The sequence below is a fragment of the Bos javanicus genome, chromosome 8, assembly GCF_032452875.1.
Source record: "Bos javanicus breed banteng chromosome 8, ARS-OSU_banteng_1.0, whole genome shotgun sequence".
Lineage (NCBI taxonomy): Eukaryota > Metazoa > Chordata > Mammalia > Artiodactyla > Bovidae > Bos > Bos javanicus.
This window is the reverse complement of record NC_083875.1, coordinates 51,405,255-51,424,908: the sequence shown is the minus strand read 5'-3', so window position 1 is coordinate 51,424,908 and position 19,654 is coordinate 51,405,255. Positions and strand designations below refer to the sequence as shown.

The following is a 19,654-nucleotide window of genomic DNA, read 5'->3' as shown; positions in this document are numbered from 1 at the left end:
TTTCCTTCTCCAATGCATGAAAGTGAAAAGTGAAAGTGAAGTCGCTCAGTCGTGTCCGACTCTTATGGACCCCATGGACTGCAGCCTTCCTCCGTCCATGGGATTTTCCAGGCAGGAGTACTGGAGTGGGGTGCCATGTTAGCCATGGCTACCGGCATTTCTCTGTCCTGCCACTTGACAACATAACAAGGGTACCTGCACTGTCCTTGATCTTGATTTTCTCGCATCCTTCACATAAGGACAGATCAGGTGGCTTCTGATTGTTGATGCTTTCTCCTTCCACTTGTCTCCACAACTGGTTGTATAACTCACTAGCTTTGTTCTAAATCCTCTAGGTATTTAGAACTCTAAAGAGATCTCCAGTGCCATTTATCTGGGCACCAAGAATAAATATTCAAAAGCATGTTACTAAGCATTACCTAGACATGTTCTTTGGTAAGCAATTAAATGCAAGAGTGAGCGAATAGATTATTTTCTTTGTAAAGTGTTTTATACAATATTTCATAAGAAAAGCCAGTACAGTGTTTTATAATAAAAGCCATTTGAAACTGAGGTGTAAGGAGAACACAGGCCAGACAGAAGTTTTCTGTAGTATGTTACCTCTGTCAGGAAGCGTTGCACACTATATTAGGTGGAGCCTAGGCCCCATAAGAATGGCTCCCTGTTCAACAGCCTAAAATTGGAAGCTGCAGAGCAGTTAGAGAACACGTGGGTGTAAAATCTTTAAAGTGGGATTGGGTTTGTAACTGCGAGTCTGCTTCACATTAGCCGTGTTACCATATTTAATCTTTATAACCACCTAATGAAGTGGCTCTTTTAATAACACTTCCATTGTACTGATGAGCAAAGTGAGGCTTTACATAACTTGTGCAAAGGCACAAAGAAAGGAGGGAAAGGTTCTGGGGTATGACTTTGCTTCTAACTTTAACCCATCTCAGTGGGGTAATATCACCCCCAAGGGAGCAAAAACATCTTTTTATTTTCGTGTGTAAAGCACAGATACACACACACTCAGAGTTTATAAACAGATATACAGTATATCCTTGGTATTAAAATGTCAGGGAAGGGACAGTTAGGAAAAAAAAAACAGTCTAAAACAACTCCTAAGGGGGATGATAGTAAACACGGGGTTTGAACTGTCTCTTTAAGAGTACTGTCTTTAACAAAAGAAGCATAGCCTTGATACTCTGATTTTATTTTCATCTAGCTATAATCTATAATAAGAACAACTTAATTCTTATGTGACACCTAACACCTGGTTCATTTTTCCTCTCCCTCTTTACTGGACTCTGACACAGCCAGATGTCTGTACCTGACCCTGAACAGATGCAATTCCCATTACCCTCTGATCCTTTGGGAAACTGAATCGATTCTTCTGAGTTGATATTTAGGAGGCCGTTCATGTCACAGACATGAGTCTCATTGAACCCCTCCCCTGCATGTCTCTTTGCAGCAGGAGAAGAAGTAACGGTCTACAGGCTGGAGGAGAGTTCTCCCTTAAATCTGGATAAAAGCATGTCTTCTTGGTCCCAGCGGGGGAGATCTGCTATGATCCAGGTGTTGTCCCAAGAGGAGATGGATGGTGGCCTTCGCAAAGCCATGAGAGTCATTAGCACCTGGTCTGAGGATGACATCCTCAAGCCAGGGCAGGTTTTCATTGTGAAGTCCTTTCTTCCTGAGGTTGTGCAGACATGGCACGAAATCTTCCAGGAGAGTACTGTGCTTCATCTTTGCCTTAGGGTGAGTCAGAGACCCAGAGCCCAGATGGACAGGTCGAAGAAAGGAAATCTGGCTCTGTCCTGGTTGAAGGCCATTACTTCAACCCAAGAGATCTTGAAATTGGGGCTTCCCTGATAGCTCAGTTGGTAAAGAATCTGCCTGCAATGCAGAAAACCCTGGTTCGATTCCTGAGTTGGGAATATCCTCTGGAGAAGGGAAAAAGCTACCCACTCCAATATTTGGAGGTGGTGGTATTTTATTATTTTTAGCTTTTACTTTTGGAGTGGGTAGTGATGGAAGCTGAGTAAGGCTAAAAATCATACCTGGGAGTCTTCTAGTAATTCTGTGATCATTCATTAGTAGGCATGTGGTAGTAAACCAATATTTTTGTCAATGCTCCTTATTTTGCAGGAAATTCAACAACAAAGAGCTGCTCAAAAACTGATCTATACCTTCAACCAAGTAAAACCACAAACCATTCCCTACACTCCAAGGTGAGGAAATACTGGCACGTGGCACTTCATCTTAAGTAGGGATTTCTGTCAATTTCGTTGTTCCACTGTTGGTCACAAGAAATACCAGACTCATGGGGAAGTTCCCCATGACCTTAATTTTGTTTTCTTCTTTAGATCATCCTTGGAGACAGTAAAAAGAGAAGTAGACATCCCAGGGATGTTTGGCTTAAATCACTGAATTTATGTGAGTGGAAAAGAGCAGATCAAGCAGAGGCCATAACTAACCTCTCGATTACGAAAGCAGGCAGATCTTGGGTGTTGTTAACTAATATCCAGAAACATTATGGCAGGAAAACACTTCTATTGTAAGCATAGTTTCCTCTCCTAGTTATCTTATAAAAATTAGGAACTTTAAAGGAATGAACTCTTATACTTTCACCTGAGTGTTTCCATGTTCTTGGATTCATTTAGCAATACAGATCATAGTTCAGTGCTGAGGACTTACAGTAAAGTTTTATTGTTCCATTTACAAGGAACTTCATACAGCAAGGCAAGGAAAGTTGAATCCAGTACTCATGAGAGTTCCTGGAAGAGCAGGGAGGTGGGTGAGCGTGGGGAAAGCTCCAAATCTTTGCATCGCATTTTTTTCAATAGAAAGGCAGGGGCGTGTGCGCTGCGGCTACTCAGTCAGGCTAGGACATCTCCTCTGTTGTTCTCTGTTCGGTAATATATAACTCCTACCTTTGCTGCCTGGTGGGAAAACCGTGACCTCTTTTCCCTCCTCATAGGTTCCTGGAAGTTTTCTTAATTTACTGCCATTCAGCCCAGCAGTGGTTGACCATCGAGAAGTATATGACGGGGGAGTTCCGGAAGTACAACAACAACAACGGTGATGAAATTGCCCCCAGCAACACCTTGGAGGAGCTGATGCTGGCTTTCTCTCACTGGACCTATGAGTATACTCGGGGAGAGCTGCTGGTTTTAGATTTGCAAGGTGATTGATAGCTGAGGATTTGATAGAATAAGCATGAGGCAAAGTTCAGGAAACACAGACCAAGGATTGCTTTCTCCTTGTCATTGTCACCTACATTTGCCCCTAGCTCTTTCTTAAAGTCACAGTTAAGATCTGTCAGTGGGGACATTCCTTGGCAGTACGTACTTTTTTTTTTTTTTTTTAATTTGAAAACAGAAGATGGTATCAGTTTTCTGAATTTATTTACTGTTTGTGGAACTGTCCTAAGTGGGTAGAATCAGGCAGGTATCCTGAGAGATCATGTGAGAACCAGGATAGGTCATGTATGGAGTTGCTCTGTCTAGCTTTGATATGTGGTAGGGCCATTTATGTCAGAGACATTGTACAGTGATGATCAGGAGCAGATGATATAGGCAGATGATTATTGGCCTAGAACATAAAGTTATCAAAAATGTTAATCTAAACAGGAGAATGATTTTTGTACCAGATTTCTAGTTTTCTGGCTTTTCTTTGGACTTAAGTGCACAATAACACTTAGGCATGCATTAATATGTGTAGGAAAGTTGCAATTCTGGTCACTTTTCATGATTTTGAGCTCCGTACTTCAGCAGTTTATAATTTAGCTTGCTCTCTTTGCTGTGTACCTTGATACAGCAAAGTACAGACTCGGTCTGAAAGTACAGACTCGGTCTGGGAGAGGCAACGCAGTGCGCTGTTATTTAATGGAAGGCTTTGATCAGTGCATCTCTCTACTAGCAACACCTCACATGTGACTTATAATCCTGCGGCACGAAACAAAGTATCTCTAGTAGGCTTTCCTTGAGGGACAGAAGGAGATATGTATTAAGGTCAAAGTTTAGTCCCCGGGCTCGCTGACTGGGGCTTTGGTTTCAAATAAGGGATTTAGCCCAGGAACTTTCATAGAAGTTATCTCATTTAATCCCAGAAGCAGCACCTCGAGGTAGATATTACGGGGAATTTATGTCCTGAAAGTTTAAATAACTTGCCCAAGGTTGCACAGTTACCTAAGAGGGAGCCAGGACGCAGGCTTAAGCTGGTTTGATCACCCATGCTCTTTCTTTGTAACTGTTCTTTTATTTCTTTGTAAGTTTCAGATCCATAAGAATATTACCATGTTCTGATTCCTTTTATTTATTAATTAAAAAAAAAAAATCTGGTCTCTTCCTTGTCCTCTCTGACTTTTCCATTTCTCCAGACCTGGGATTCTATGCCGAAACCAGGCTTGAAGGCTGGAGACAGATGAGATGAGCAGGCAATCCTGGGGCATCGTGAGCAATGTCCGCTGAGACTGCAAACCCATTTTGATTGAAATTTGTGCCATGTGCTCAAGGATGTGTCTTTGTGTATATATATATATATATATATATATATATATATATATACACACACATATATATATATACACACACACACACACATATATGTGTCATTTGGACTTATGTGTCATTTGAAAAGTGTATATATATACACATATATACATACATATATACATATATATGTATATATATATATACACTTTTCAAATGACACATAAGTCCTTCTGTCCTTTCATATCTGTGCTGCTCACAAGGTTGAGTTATATTTCTAACCCTCAAACACAATATTTTAAGAAGCAATATAAACAAAGTTAAAACAGTCAAGATGATTCCGTTTTAAGCCAGCAAGTACATGATCCATGTAAACCCAGCACACTGATGCCCTAGGCATCTGCTTTTGTAGCTCATGTTGGGGAAAGGTTGATTGTTTTCATCTGTACTTGAGTGTCTGTGCTTTGAGGTTTGGGTGGAGATGTTTAAAAAGTAAAAAACAAACCAAAAAACAACCAAAGAAAAACTTTAAGGAATTAATGATGACTCTTCAGTGTGTTTTGTATTCCACTTGAATAGGTTTTTGTTTAATGATGTTTATGTTTGGGGATTTTTATGTCTCTTAGTAATCCAAAGTGACATTAAACAGAACAAATACTGCGTTGATAGTCTTGGGGGGAAAAAGGAATTAACTTTATTTTTTCGCTGGGCAATTATGTGAACTGCAGAAATAGGCCACTCCAAATAAACTATGTCAAAACACTGACCTTCAAAGAAGGGAAGAATGGACATCATAGAATGAGCATGAAGAAATTGAGATACTTATTGGAGTGTTTTGCCAATTGTTTAGCCCTGAATTTATGGAAGAATGTGAATCCTATAATAGTAATTATAAGCAGTTATAATACTACTGCTACTAGCTAACATTTCCTAGTTATTTTGTGTCAAGTACTTGGCTAAAGGCTTATGTGCATTAATATATTTAACTCAAACCAGGTTGGAAAGGAAAAATGGGAGAATAGAATGTAGTCTTAAAATATGATAACAAGTTTTCAGTTCAGTTATGTTTTATATTTAATTGCGTAGTATTTCTAGTCTTTGGACAGACAATGTGCGTTGTCTGGGTGGCAGGGAGTGGAGACTGAAAGGCCAGTCAGCTGCAGTTAGGAGAAGTTCTGAAGTCATGGTGCTGGGGGCTCCACCCCCAGCTAATTCATGGTGGAGCCATGAATTAGCTGCGTGACGAGAGGGCGACCACTTTGAGTTCCACTTCCTCATTTGTAATTGGGATAAATCATGTTATGCACTTAACTCACAGGGTTGTTCAGGGGCCGAAATGAGGCAAGTTCCCGACACACTAAATGTAGCTGTTGTTCTCAGGGTTAATCTCTGGGTGGCTTGTTAACATGGCAGTTACTCTGTTGTGGGCAGTCTCCTCTTAGCTGTGTAGTCCTGGTGGTAACTTAAAGGACATCCCAGCTTTGGCCTTTGTAGAATGAAGCCCTGATCAGCTTGCTGTGGCTCCCTCTTGCTTTGAGGGAAAGAAGGAATGAGGAATACTCTGCCCATTTATTCATTCGGTTTCTTCTGTTCTTCTCTTTATTTTATTCCAGAGAGTGCCAGTCATAACTCAGCCTCCACATCAGGCCAGGAAGCTGAATTTAGGGAGAGGCTAGACTAATTTCTTTTTTTTTTTTCTTTTTGTTATAATTAAATTTATTTATTTTTAATTGAAGGATAATTGCTCTACAATATAGTTTTGGTTTCTGCCAAACATCAACATGAAACGGCCATAGGTTCATCTATGGAGGCTTGACTAATTTCTGATCACTTGTAGTGATACTGTACTATTCCAGTCTCATTCTCTTTAAAAACCCTACATGTGAGAGCCTGAATCATCATTATTACATGTGAAATCTAATATTTTATTCCCAGCAATAGGAATGAAAAACAATTATATTTGAAATTACAGTGGTCTGTGGCTTTTTTTTTTTTTTTTTTTTTTTGTTAAGGCTTGACACAAAGAACTTTTGGGGCTATTAATTTTTTATTCAACAAAGCAGTTTTCAGTATAAGTCAGCCTTAGCAGCAGCATCATCATGGTACAATTCTGCTGCTACCAGGGAAGTAACTTCTTTCCGTAGATATGGAAGTTCACTGATGTATTCCAAAGCGCTTGGGATCAGAATGTAAGTCTCTGAGTTTCTCATAAGGCCGTGCTGTGTGTTGCCTGTACATCGGCATATACTCTGTTAATGCCAGTAAAGAGATACCACTGGAATTTTTAGATGTTAAAATGTCTTATTTTCTTTCACATTTTCCAGATATCTAGGTGTGTGGGTGGGCTTCCCTGGTAGCTCAGACAGTAAAGAATCTGCCTGCCATGCAGGAGACCTGGGTTTGATCCCTGGGTTGGGAAGATCCCCTGGAGGAGGGAATGGCAACCCTCTCTAGTATTCTTGACTGGAGAATCCCATGGATATAGGAGCTTGGCAGGCTGCAGTCCATGGGGTCCCACAGAGGTGGACATGACTGATCGACTGACACACACACACAGGTGTGTGGATAGGATAGGCACCTGTGTTAGAGTTTGCCTATTGAGTGACTCCTATGTAGCTGGGAGAGGCCGGGGTGGGCGTGAGGGTACAGCATAGTTGGTTCTCTGAACTGTTTTCTGTTTTTCACTCACTGCAATCCCCCTTCTGCCATTCACGGGTCTTGATAGATGTGTTTAGCAGTTAAGCTTTGAGCTGTCAGATTGGGTTTAGGGATGTAGAGGTTTGTGGATACTCTTCACCCTCAGTCTTAGAGGAGGTTCTGTTCATTAGGAAACATTAGATCATTAGAGCCTGGTTTTATCAGTGGTAAGAAAACAGAACTTTACTTCACAAGAGCTTTTGATAGAATTGTTGTTTAGTTGCTCAGTTGTGTCTGACTCCTTTTGCAACCCCATGGACTGTAGCCCGCCAGGCTCTTCTGTCCATGGGATTCCCCAGGCAAGAATACTGGAGTGGGTAGCCATTTCCTCCTCCACAGGGTCTTCCTGTATCTCCTGCATTGGCCGGCAGATTCTCTACCACTGAGCCACCAGGGAAGTCCCTTGATAGAATAAAGACAATAAAAAGAGCAGTTGACATGTTTCACCTTCTTCTGTTTTGCTAAGCAGTTTATATGCTGGTTCATGTAATCTTCTCAGTAACCTATAGGATAAGGCCCATGATTATTCACACTTTCAGATGATACAACTGAAACACAGAGAGATTAAAGAAGGTGTCCAGATTACATAGCTAGAGACTGATGAGGCTGTGGGTGAGACCTGGACCCTTTGACTTCTTCCTATTTAACAGGCTACAAGACTGAAAAGAAATGGAAGCTGGTATGATTTTGATAGACTTTTTCCCCACTGTATAGTCCCCCTTTCCCCAATTCTTTCAGTACTGTGCGTATCTCCAACTTAAATTTAAAATTTACTCAGACATCAGCCTAAAGCTTTCATCATTGCTGGAAGCTGTAGGCATAAAATCAGGTCTGAGCTTAGATGTGTGAAGGATTTGTGGCCTTCACTCTCTATTGGTCATACATGGGATGTCTTGTTTTTTTACTTACTACATAGTGCTATTTATTTACTAAAATAGTTAAACAAAGTTGTTCTTTTTATTTACTGCATGTTTACTATATAGTTAGTGTCCTGCTACACTGTTTCTTCTTATATCTATAATGAGAAAACTATAAAAGGCCCAGCTTCTTCCTATGACATTTTCTTTAAAAAAGAAAGCACATTTGCATACTTCCACGTGAGTCTATGTTTCAGACTTATTTTCCCTTTCCTATTTAGAATCAGTGCCCAAAGAGATTCTAAGCTAGGGGTTCTTAAAGGGTCCCTGGGTAGAAGTCTGAGGTTCTGTGAACTTTGATGAAAAAACAGTTATACCTTTATACTAACCTATAGCTGAAAGTTATCATTTCCTTCAATTATAATGGAGACAGCAAACCACAGTGGTATTGGCAGTACCCATGACTGTTTGCAATAGCAATTACAGATGTTAACATGGCAAATGTTTTTCTCAAAATACAGATTGTATTTTTATTACTTGAATATTATAGTGTTATTAGACTTGTGCTTGATCCTGTTAGCTAATGTGCTGAAAAAGAAGCACATGTATTACAAAATATTTTAAAAATATTTTAATCACTGTATTTCAATATCGTGGTTTCCTTTGTAATTGTACGTATTCAAATTATACATTTTAAAACATTTATTCTGAGAAGGGGTTCCCTTAACTTCATCAGGCTAACAAAGTGTCATGATACAAAAAAAGTTGGAACCCCTACCTTCCCCCTATCCCCAACTTAAAACAGGTTATTTTCCTAACCTGTTTTAGGAAAGTCAGTTTCTCAGGGGAATGGTCTATAAATTATAAGGATTACATTTTCCTGTGAAAGGTATCAGCATATGGAAAAAGTACAGAACGTGGTAAAAACCTTTCTTTTTTAAAGTAGTTGTTAGAAACATGTTGTTTTGTTTTTTTTTCTTAACCAAATAGAAACACATAATAATGTTTTACATTTTATGTGATTTTAAGTGGATTTCCCATGAGGTTGGTCTCTTCCAAGCCAAGAGAACCAGTGCTGATTAGAGTATGGTCTCAGAAATTGCTGGCTTATGCCCACGTGGTGTACTCAACCCGTCTGACTGGCTCACTTGTGAAAATGCTCCCATTGGAAGTCAGTCTCACCACCACTTGCATTTAATAACAGAGAGTCACTTTGATGTTGATCCCTGTTTTAATAAACGTTCATTTTAAATTACACTTACATTGTCTTTTTATGCTTTGGTGCCATTTTTTAAAGAAGTAAAATTTACTGAAGGATCACATTCATTCAAGAAAGTGAACACAGCATATGTGTACATCTCAAAGAATTTCCACAACTGAACACATGTGTGTAACCAGCACCCAGATCAAGAATGTAGGCTGTTTGTATTCTTCGGTTTGTAAACGTTGTAAAAATAGCATTTGTTGTGTGTCTTTGATGGACCACAGGTGGATATCTGCAGAACCACACAGTACCTTGCACCTTGCTGAGCACTGATGGACTCCATCTGAAGAGACCATGGGCTAGGGGGAGGGACACAGGCTTTGGCTCAGCTTGAATCCTGTTATGACCTCTTGTGGTCTGTGCAACCTCTGACAGATTGCTTAATATCTTTGAACATCAGTGTACTCATTGGTAAAATAAGGCTATCAGCATACTAATAGTTTTCTTTCATGATTGCCAAGAGTTAGAAAAAATAAAACTAGTCTGGTGTATACAAGTGATAAATGAATGATGGATGCCATTATCAGTAACTGTGAACACATCAAAATACACTCATTTGTAGCCTAGAGGTTTATTATAGCGTAATAGACGGGGTTGCAGGAGATAGTGCATTAACTGAAGTTTTCAAACTTGCTTGGACAATTTTTATGGTATAGTAAATTCACATGATGTTGAATTTACCACAGTGTGGATGTAGGTTTAAAGAAAGGAAATAAAACTTGGTTATTATTTTCTTGAATTTCTGAAAAAGTGAAACTCCCCATTTACTAAATGAATTTTCTTTTTCTTTGGAGGTGTTGGAGAAAATTTGACAGATCCATCTGTAATAAAACCTGAAGACAAACAGTAAGTTAATTTATCATCTGGAAAATTGCACTTGACACATTGTACATGATTTCTTAAACATAATTTTTAAGCACTTATATATCTTGCCTAGATCCTAGGAAGATTTTGAGGCAGGTTTTATCAATGTCTGTATCTATATCCCCAAATATTTGTATCCACATATGATAAAATACAGTAAGACTTAAAATACAGTTTTAAAGAATGTATGGCTTAGGAAATAGGGGCCAAAAAATAAGCAGAATATGATTAAATCTGGAGTTGTTAGTACACAGAAATGGAAATTGTATAAAGACCAATGTTGTAGCCAGAACTGTGTTGCAAATTTGACTCTGAGTTTTCTAGTATCCCAGACAAAGGAGAAATATGGGTAAGTTCAGCCTCCATAGGCTTTGACATGAAGGCAGTGTTGTAGGAGAGACAGTTTCCTTTGTTGTCTTCACAATGGAGTCATTGTATTCCTGTCATGGGTAGTATCTTCCATCACATGCCTATAAAATTAAAGCTGGGGGCAGAAAGTGTGCTATTTAGTAACAGCAAATCTGTGAGAGGCCCAAACAGTGGGGGTTAGATATGGAGTCATCAGGTTGTCTATTAATTCAGGACGGTAAATTCTACAGAAAGATGTGTCATCTGCCTGTCCTTTGAATTCCCATGGACATTTTATCCCATGAGCAGGCTTTTGGGAGCTCTTGGAAGTAAAGGATCTGAGGTGGTATTAACGGTGGAGTAAAAAGAAGTGATGATTAAGGAAAAAAGTAGTGATTAAGGATGGATCAATATAGAAAAATGACAGTGGTTTTCAAACATAAACTTGCATCATAATTACCCGGAGAGCTTGTTAAAACATAGTTTGCTGCCCTTTACCTCCAGCTCTTGTCCCTGGTTTCTAATTCAGTGGGTTTGGGATGGGTTCACATAATGTCGCAAGTTCCCAGATGATTCTAATTCTGCTGGCCTAAAGCCCACACTTTTGAGAACTGCTAACATATGACATTTTAATTTCTTAGTTGTCCTAAGTGTCTAAACTTGGTCTGTGGGTTGTGTGTATGAGTGTCTGTATATATACATATATTTATAAAAATGGGTGATTTCTATATGATGAACTCTAAAGCTTTTATTTCCCTCCCATGGACTCATATTGTAGTTATTCACTACTTTAATGCTATATTCTTTTACTGAATGATTAATCTAAATATGGTGCCATCTGTAGGTGTCTCTACAAGGAAGTACGTCTAAAAGTGTATTAGCTGTTTCTTTGCATCAGGTGAGCTAGAGAAGATAAAAGTGAGCTATATTGCTCCTCTGCATCCAAACCCCATGATATTTGACCCTGGAGTTCATGTTGTAACCCTTAGTGTACAGATAAAGACTTTGCTATTTTTTTTAGCTAAAAATATGTAGTATTTCTTCAGTGGTCCTGTATGCCCAAGAGTTTGTAGTAGAAACTTTGTATAATTTTGCAGTGAAAATTTTTGCATATATAATGAATCGAGTTTATGTATACTTTATGTATATCATTTATTAAATTTTGACCTTGGTATGTATATTTAATATGACCTGAATATTTCCAACTTTTCGAATTCTAAGAAGATTATATTATTCCTCTTGACAGCTGAGTATTTAATTGCATTCTATAAGCCAGTGTGTCTCAATTTCTATTAGGGTCACATAGGGAACTTTAAAAAAAAAGCTGCTCAGAATTATCCTCAAGTCAGAATCTCAGGATGGGACCCTGATGTCTGTATTTTTCAAAAGTTTCCCATGTGGTTCTAATGGGCAGTCAGGGTTGGGAGCCTCTGGCTGATAGCAGACGTTTTTTAATGGCTTGAGGCCGGGAACACTGGAAGCTGATAGGTTGGTATCACTATAGCCTGTCTGCTTTTGTGGGGATCACCTAGTTTTGGTGCAGTTGTTCTGCATCTTTATGGTGAAGATAGTAAGTACTATTTTTTCACAATGTGGAGGATTACATCTGATTAGTTCAATGAGGCTCACATTTCTGGATGCCTCTTATATATTACATTTTTGCTACACAAAGCATGGGCCAGGACCAATAGCATCAGCAGCACCGGAAGATGTTAGAAATGCAGCCTCTTGAGACCCTCCCTTTGTTGTTGTTGTTCAGTCATTCAGTCGTGTCTGACTCTTTGTGACTGCATGGACTGCAGCATGCCTGGCTTCCCTGTCCTTCACCATCTCCCGGAGCTTGATCAAATGTATGTCCATTGTGTGGGTGATGCCATCCAACCATCTCATCCTGTCGTTCCCTTCTCCTCCTGCCTTCAATCTTCCCCAGCATCAGGGTCTTTTGTAATGAAAAGACCCTCCCTAGACTTCCCTAATCACAAACCTGAATTTTCAGAAGATCTTCAGGTGATTTGGTGTAAATAAAAGTTTGAGAGGGACTTCCCTGGAGATTCAGTGGTTAAAACTCCATGCTTCCACTACAGGGGGGGGGATGTGGGTTCCATCCCTGGTCAGTGGAACTAAAATCCTGCATGCTTTGCAGTACAGCCTACAGCCCCCCGCCCCACCAAAAAAAAAAAAAAAAAGTTTGAGGAGCAAGTGCTGTCACATGTTGTTTATTTTACTCTTATCGATAACCTTAGAAGGAAATGTCTTCAATCCCTGCTCACAAATGAGAAAACTGAAGCCCAATGGAGATGGTAACTTGCCTATGAGGAGAAGAGGGTCAAATGAAAAGGAATGATCCTCTACAAGAGGGAAGATATTGCGTGGTGCAAATTCTGATATTGTCTCTAATGCCTGTTGTCTCATAACTTTCCCTAACATGTGAACTTTGCCCTTGCATGCGAAGACCAAATCATTACACCTTCTCTCCCAAATTCTCTCTGGCCACTCACCTTGGTTCCTCACTCAGTGGAGGTTGCCTCAAGTGCTTTGGTAGTTTGGGATTGCATCTTTTTTTTTTTTTTCTTACTGCATTGATGGTTTCAGGCATTTGACAAGTATGAAATGATAATGATGAGATGTTCTTTACTAAATCTCTATGTACATGGTACTAATTAGCATTTCCTCGAATGTGAAACCAAGTTACCACCTGCTTTCCTGTGCTGTGAAAAATCTGGAAAACAGTTGTATATTTTTTCAAACATGGTTGTCTGAGACTGCAAGGCTGTAGGCATGGTGTATTAGTTAGTGTCCCTACAACCTTCCTTCACTCTCCACTGCTCAGGGAGTGGTTGAACCCCTGATACATACATATTATAGTAATTTTGATTCTTTTGTCTTAACTTTAATGAAGCTCATAGAGGGAAATGATTTAGTTTACAGCTTTTATCTGAGAATCAGTGTTACATTTCTAAGTTGGAAACTTTCATGCTTTACTGGGGGGAAAGAAATGGCAGTGTGGAATGTAAAAAGTGATATATTTCAATAGGGTCATGCCAGAGAGACTATAAAAGGAATCCTGCAACTTTAATGACTCAAAAACCACCTTTGTTTTTCACATTATCAGCATCATAGAATTCTGGTACTAAATACTATGTGATTCTACTTTGCTACATTTGGTTTCACCTTAAAGAAGTGATTCCTTACCATGTGGACTGAAAGAGGAATAGTTAACAAAAGGCAGCTCTTGCAGCCTGGTAAACACCACGAGAGCCGTATTGTGTAAGGGCGATTGAGTGACCAGGAAAGTTAATCCTGGGTGTCTGCTCATGTCATCTTCCCAAGAGGTTTCCTCCACCTACCCGCCTCAGAGCAAAGAGGCAATCTGAGATCAAACTGACATCAGCCCTCGTTCTGAGCTTGGCACATCTTCAGAGCAGCTACTGTTATTCTGCCAAAAGGAAGTGGAAATTGAGATAAATGTTTCAATACTCAGATGGAAAAAAAAAGTCCATTTTTATACCACGTCCCTTTTGAAAAACCACATTCCTTAGAAGCAAAGTTTATTGTTTCCTTTTGTGATAGTTTGCTTTTCTTTTTTCTTAAGACGTGGTATTTAAGAGCAGTAATTGAGTTCAGATTTTAAAATGTGCTGTTTTCCACTCAGCATGTCATTAAAATAAAATATTAGCTTTCATAAAGTTTCTTTGGAGGTATTTCTGGTGTGCTGTGTTCCATGGTGTGTAGCATGTCAGTCGAAGAATGATAGTTGTATATGATCTAATAATGGGTAAACTTTGACCCTGGAATCTATTATAATTTTATAATGTGAGAATCTATAATAGATCACTTATAGAGTGTCCAAAATGTGCCTAATATATATGATTCTGTTTGTAATTTTGTCACCTAAGTTTACTTCCACAAAATCATTGTCTCCTAGTTGTCATGTCTTTTCACTGAGAGCCCAGAAAACTGCCATAGCAGTTTGCAGAGTAGAAGGAGCTATCAAAGGAGCCATGAATCCTGGGTGCCGGGTTTTGTTGGGCTTTTGTGTTTGAGGACATTGATTATGTTCAGAACAGTATTTGGGTTTGAAACAATGCACATCAGTCTTTTCAGAAGGGGTGTGCCAATAGCAAATTTATTTTATTGCATACTTACCTTTTGGGTTTTCTAGTAGAACAGTTGGTAGTGAATGTCATTCTCTCACCCCATATGCATGAAAAAGGGTCTCACTGTATTTTGTTTTACTGTGGTACATAGGAAATTCACTTTTCTATCAGATTAGTGTGGAAATGAGTTTCACAGTAGGTCTTGGAGTTGGGTACAAAGATTGAAGTGCATTTGAATTGTAAATGTGCAGACCTAACACTGTTGCTTCCCCAAAGTGCTCTGTTCTTTGTTGGCTCCTTCAAGTTTACTGGGTTACTATGGGATACTGTTCGGTATCTGAGAGAATCCTAGTTGAGCTCGTTTTTCTTAGCTGTGATCTAATTGATATTCTGATATTTCCTCTAGATCAAGAGGAATGGTGTTTGGACCAGCCAATTTAGGGGAAGATGCAATTAGAAACTTCATTGCAAAACATCGTTGCAACTCCTGCTGCCGGAAGCTCAAACTCCCGGGTATGCCCCAAACAATTCTATTTTTCTCTAAGTAAATCTCTCATTGAGCAACAGCCATTGTAACCTGGGATGGAGTAGAAAATCTTAATCACTTTTTTATCTCATTCGCAATCGAGGCCTGACTTTCTGACTGCAAATTTTTTAAGTCTCTAAAGGGATTAAAAGGACAGAGATTTACTTCAGGTTCTGCCAAAATGTGATAAAACAACATCAGGCCCAATGCTTGTCACAGTCTCTCTAAGGGAAAAGTTCCACCTACTTAATTGGGGGTAAAATTGGATGGAGGCAGATTCCCCCCGCCGTGCCCCCACCCCTTGGATCTTGTGTGATGCCCACAGTATTTCTATTCTGTTCTTATTTATTCATTGGTCATTTGGGAGGCTGGGGCATGGAGGGAAGCAACAGCTATCAATTAAAGTAGTGCTTTTTATGATAAAAACCTACTCCTGTAAACATATATTACAAGATATGTTTTTAAAATCTGATTTGATAGTGTGACATGCTTTCTCTAAGACTAACAGACTCAGCACAGAAAAATATTCTTAACATAAAAGGCAATAGCCAGAGGTCTGTGGGCCCCAAGTTGGTGGCCCCAGCTCTGTTGCATTCTTTCCTCTTATCTCAGAAGGGACGCTTTATGTCTGTCTCAGTTCACTCCCTGTTTCTCTAAGGTTGTACCACATTTGTCCTTAAAATGGAATTTCACATCTTTTAAGCTGAGTAGCCCTTCCAGCCTTATCATAAGTGATTGAACCCCAAATTGGAAATCAGTATGAGATCAACATCCACTGTAACTTGGGATGGAGTAGGTGAAAATTTACAGCAAAGAAAGGCCATTTCTAATCTTGTTGGAGTTGAAGGTAGGAGTTGCTCCTGTGGACACGATGCCGCAGGAGACTGGGATGGGTAACAGCTTCCAGTTCCAGCAGGGAGTAGCTTGTTGGCCGGGGAGGTTGTGGTGAGGATGTCAGACTCGAGTGGTACCGAGAGTGGGGTCTCGCTGTCATCTGGTGGCTGCCCAGGACTCCTTCTCACAAACCACACAGTGGAAATGGGCAAAGAGAACAGTCCTCGGCACATTGGCTGAGCTGCCTGTTGACCTCCTCTCTGACTACAAGGAGCCCAGGAGGGAGCGGGGCCTGGACTAAGCCACATCCAGGCCTCCAGGTAAGGGTCCTCTGGGAGGCAGGAGCTGATCTCCCAGCCTATGATCGCAGGCCAGAATCCAGCTCATTAACTCAGCGTCCTCAGGTGCTGACCTCTTCCCAGCTCTGATTCATTGTTTCCTGGGCAGGACCACTTCTTGTTCTTGAGGACACAGGGACTATATCTGATCAGCCAGGATTAAGGGAAACTTGAGGCGTAACTCACTGCTTCCGTCCAGTCACTTCTTCTGTAGGATTAAAATTCCTCCATCCCCTTCCTTCTTGCCTTTCCCTACCATGGTGGCTTTTGAGACATTCAAGAATTCCTCCATTTCTAGACCTAATCCTTATTTCCTTTTAAAACCTTAGTTAACAAATTTAAATGGAAATAAGAAATATCCTCATTTACTCGAACATTTGGTAATTTGAATTTAAAAAAGCTTAGCTCAGAAAACAGGAGTAGGGGTGATTTTTCTTTTTGTTTATGTTTTACTGTTTTTTTTTTTTTAAAAAGAGAAGTCATCTCAGAAAGTGTATAAGAGCATGGGGTCCATAGGTTGAGCTCACATCCCAGGAGTACTTTGTACTAATTTTGTGACCTTGGCCTCATTCTCATCCGTTAGCTGGGAATGATAGCACCTACCTCATAAAGGTGGTGTAAGGATTGAAGCAACGTAAAAAGTGTTGGCTATTATCAAACTATAGTATGTATTAGTTTTATGTCCAGATAGTCCCCATTTAATATTAAAAAATTATAAAGGAATGTATGTTTAAGCTTAACAAATTTAATCAACATGGTATACCATGATAATCCAAACATTTAAAGCTCACTGTCCTCCTTAAGTTCTCCCCAAGGGTTGAGCTTGTTAATGATTTCTTTAGGTAATTTCCCTGTTGAACTAAAGAAGGAGGCTTCAGGAAGCAGAGGATTTGATCACTGGACAATGCTTTTAGAGGTTCAGTCAAACCTGAGGTACATTTTTGTTGCAGAAAACTGACCACTGATGTCTCAAGCCCACCATTCTGACGGACAGTCTGACTCTGCCGTCATTCAACAGTGAACACGCCCTGTTCTGTGGCGTCACTTAGGTTCGGCCAGGTCACGTCTCAAGGGTGCTATGTATTGAGCCAAGCAACTGAGTCTTGCCACAGTGAGCACAGCCTTGGGGAGTTAGATACATGTGTGCCTGCTGGGGTATGCCTTGGACAGGGTTGAGGGTCTGAGTTTCACACATCAGAGGGAGCAGTCTTCTCTGAGCACTTGGCCTAAAGTCCAATCTATCTGAACATCATGTTCTTAAGGTTTCCCTATCACTGTCTTAACTGTCTTCCTTGCAGACTTAAAAAGAAATGACTACTCTCCTGGAAGGATAAATTCTGCCTTTGGACTTGAAATCAAAATAGAACCAGCTGAGGAGACTCCAGCGGGGGAAGAGGGTAGTAATTCTCCAGAAGACCTCACACGATTGTAAAAAAAAAACAAAACACCAAAAAACAGAAGTAAGAAGATGACAGCCTTTGCCCTGCCTTCCATGAACTCTATGGTAACATAGACTGGTGATATAACATTGATGATGTCAGAGCCTCTGCCAGAATGGCCTTACCCCAAGGGTCTTCTGGGACGTGCCTTCTGAGTCTCAGGTCTCTCTTGCCCAAGGACTTCCCTGTTGTTTGATGAATGGGTTTTCCTAGATATTGACCCCTGCAGGGTGCTTTGCATGTGCAGGGTTCATCATGCTCAAGTTGCACAGGAAGACATTTGGATGAATCAGCTGGGAAAGCGGCTCCTTCATACCTCATTCCTTGGTGCAGAATGCTGGGCACTTAAAGAACCAGGCAGATTAATTTATTTTCCCACTCTGTGTGCAGACTCTAACCTCCACTGCTATTCATCACCTAACCCCCATATTGTATTGATGTATATAGTTGTACATAAAAAAGTCACGTCACTTCCTCCTCTCTCCTTTCCAGCAGCATAGGGCTTTATATGGTGACAGAAAGGAAAACAATGGAGAGAAGGTGTATTTGCACAGACTGGAGGACACTCCTGCATAAACTAGTCAGCGAAAAGGTAGCATCCTAGTGACATCTGCTGGGTTTGAGTATCATCAGTGGATCATATGATCACTGGGCATTTCAGGTTTCTCTAGAAGAGAGGAAAGGGAAACCTAAGACAAATGCCCTGGCATTTCTTTTTTTAAGGGAACAAGGTTATATAACACTAGCAATTATTAAGAAATGTTTTCCCTTCCCTTAAGCTCAGGGACACTATTGGTTAGAGAGTTGAGTAACCCAACCTCTTAAGAATTACTCCCTTTTTCAAAGCTGGGTATATAATATTACAAGCTGAATTACTCTATGTCAGGTCATATAAGTAAAGATGGGGTTTCTGAATGAAAACATGCTTTGAAAATTTTGATTCATTGCAGTGCAGAGTTCTGATGGCTTCAAGAGTGCTGGAGTGTATAGTTTAAGTATGGCCTGAGCACATGTGATCAGTTTCAGAAGCCTGAAGAAAGGGTCCCTGGGAGCCACACTGTACAACATGTTTGGGGGATCAGTCATCCCTCTTTCACACTTATCAAGGGTCACCCTACCTCAGAACAAGCACAAACTGTTCACCCAAGGAGGACTTGAAGGGCTGGGTACCTTCCCCCCACTCTCCCCTCATCTCCTTTCCTCATTAAAAAGCATTCCAATCTATCAGCAACAAGCCTCCTGGGGCTTGAAATTTTCACCTTATCTTTACCATTAGCCCTTGCATTAGCTGGCTTCCTTCCAAATCAGTGCCCCTGTATTCTTAGGTTATACTCTGGGGATATGTTGCCCAAAGGTAGGGGAATGGAAAGCCAAGGATTTGGTTTGCCAAGGATAGTGCATGATTTTTGTGAGATGCATGATGACTGATTTACAGCCCTTTTACTTTGGTCTTGCGGGTGGTGGGAGGTGGGAAATCTGGGTGATTTCTTGATTGGCAATGAGGATAAATTGTTAATGCTTTTTCAGAGCTTAACTGCCTTATCCTGTTCTGCAAATCGGTAAGAGATCTGTTGGTACTCACTTCAGAGACATGTTCAACTATGGAAAGAGGCAATTTTCCTATCCAAGGCCACACTAGAAAGCATTAATTCATTGGTCAAATATTTGTTACCTGGAATGGAACTTGAAAAAATACATTTTGATTTTTCTTTTCTGTGTTGTGGTTTTGTGTCTCTCTTTTTAAGAAAATATCACCAGAATAACATTTTAAAAAGATGAAACACTGGACAAAGGTCACTGTGGGATAGCTGACAGGAAAATACCAATGTGATAATCATGACTTGATTCATGACCACAAATGAATGAATTCATTCATTTGGTTAATTTTATTCAACAGGTATTTATTAAGTGCCTT

General features: G+C 40.1%; 1 protein-coding gene across 2 annotated transcripts in view; it reads left to right on the top strand.

Annotated features, from left to right (window-relative positions):
- The window catches only part of TRPM6 (transient receptor potential cation channel subfamily M member 6), a 166,564-nt gene extending 147,111 nt beyond the window's left edge, over positions 1–19,453 (top strand). For both annotated transcript variants that reach the window (XM_061425553.1, XM_061425552.1), the window contains exons 34-39: positions 1,454–1,740; positions 2,131–2,213; positions 2,963–3,168; positions 10,088–10,139; positions 15,009–15,115; positions 17,599–19,453. In XM_061425553.1, the coding sequence (XP_061281537.1) occupies positions 1,454–1,740; positions 2,131–2,213; positions 2,963–3,168; positions 10,088–10,139; positions 15,009–15,115; positions 17,599–17,732 (869 nt within the window). In that variant the 3' untranslated portion in view covers positions 17,733–19,453. The remainder of the gene's footprint in view (positions 1–1,453; positions 1,741–2,130; positions 2,214–2,962; positions 3,169–10,087; positions 10,140–15,008; positions 15,116–17,598) is intronic.
- Positions 19,454–19,654: the final 201 nt, after the last annotated feature.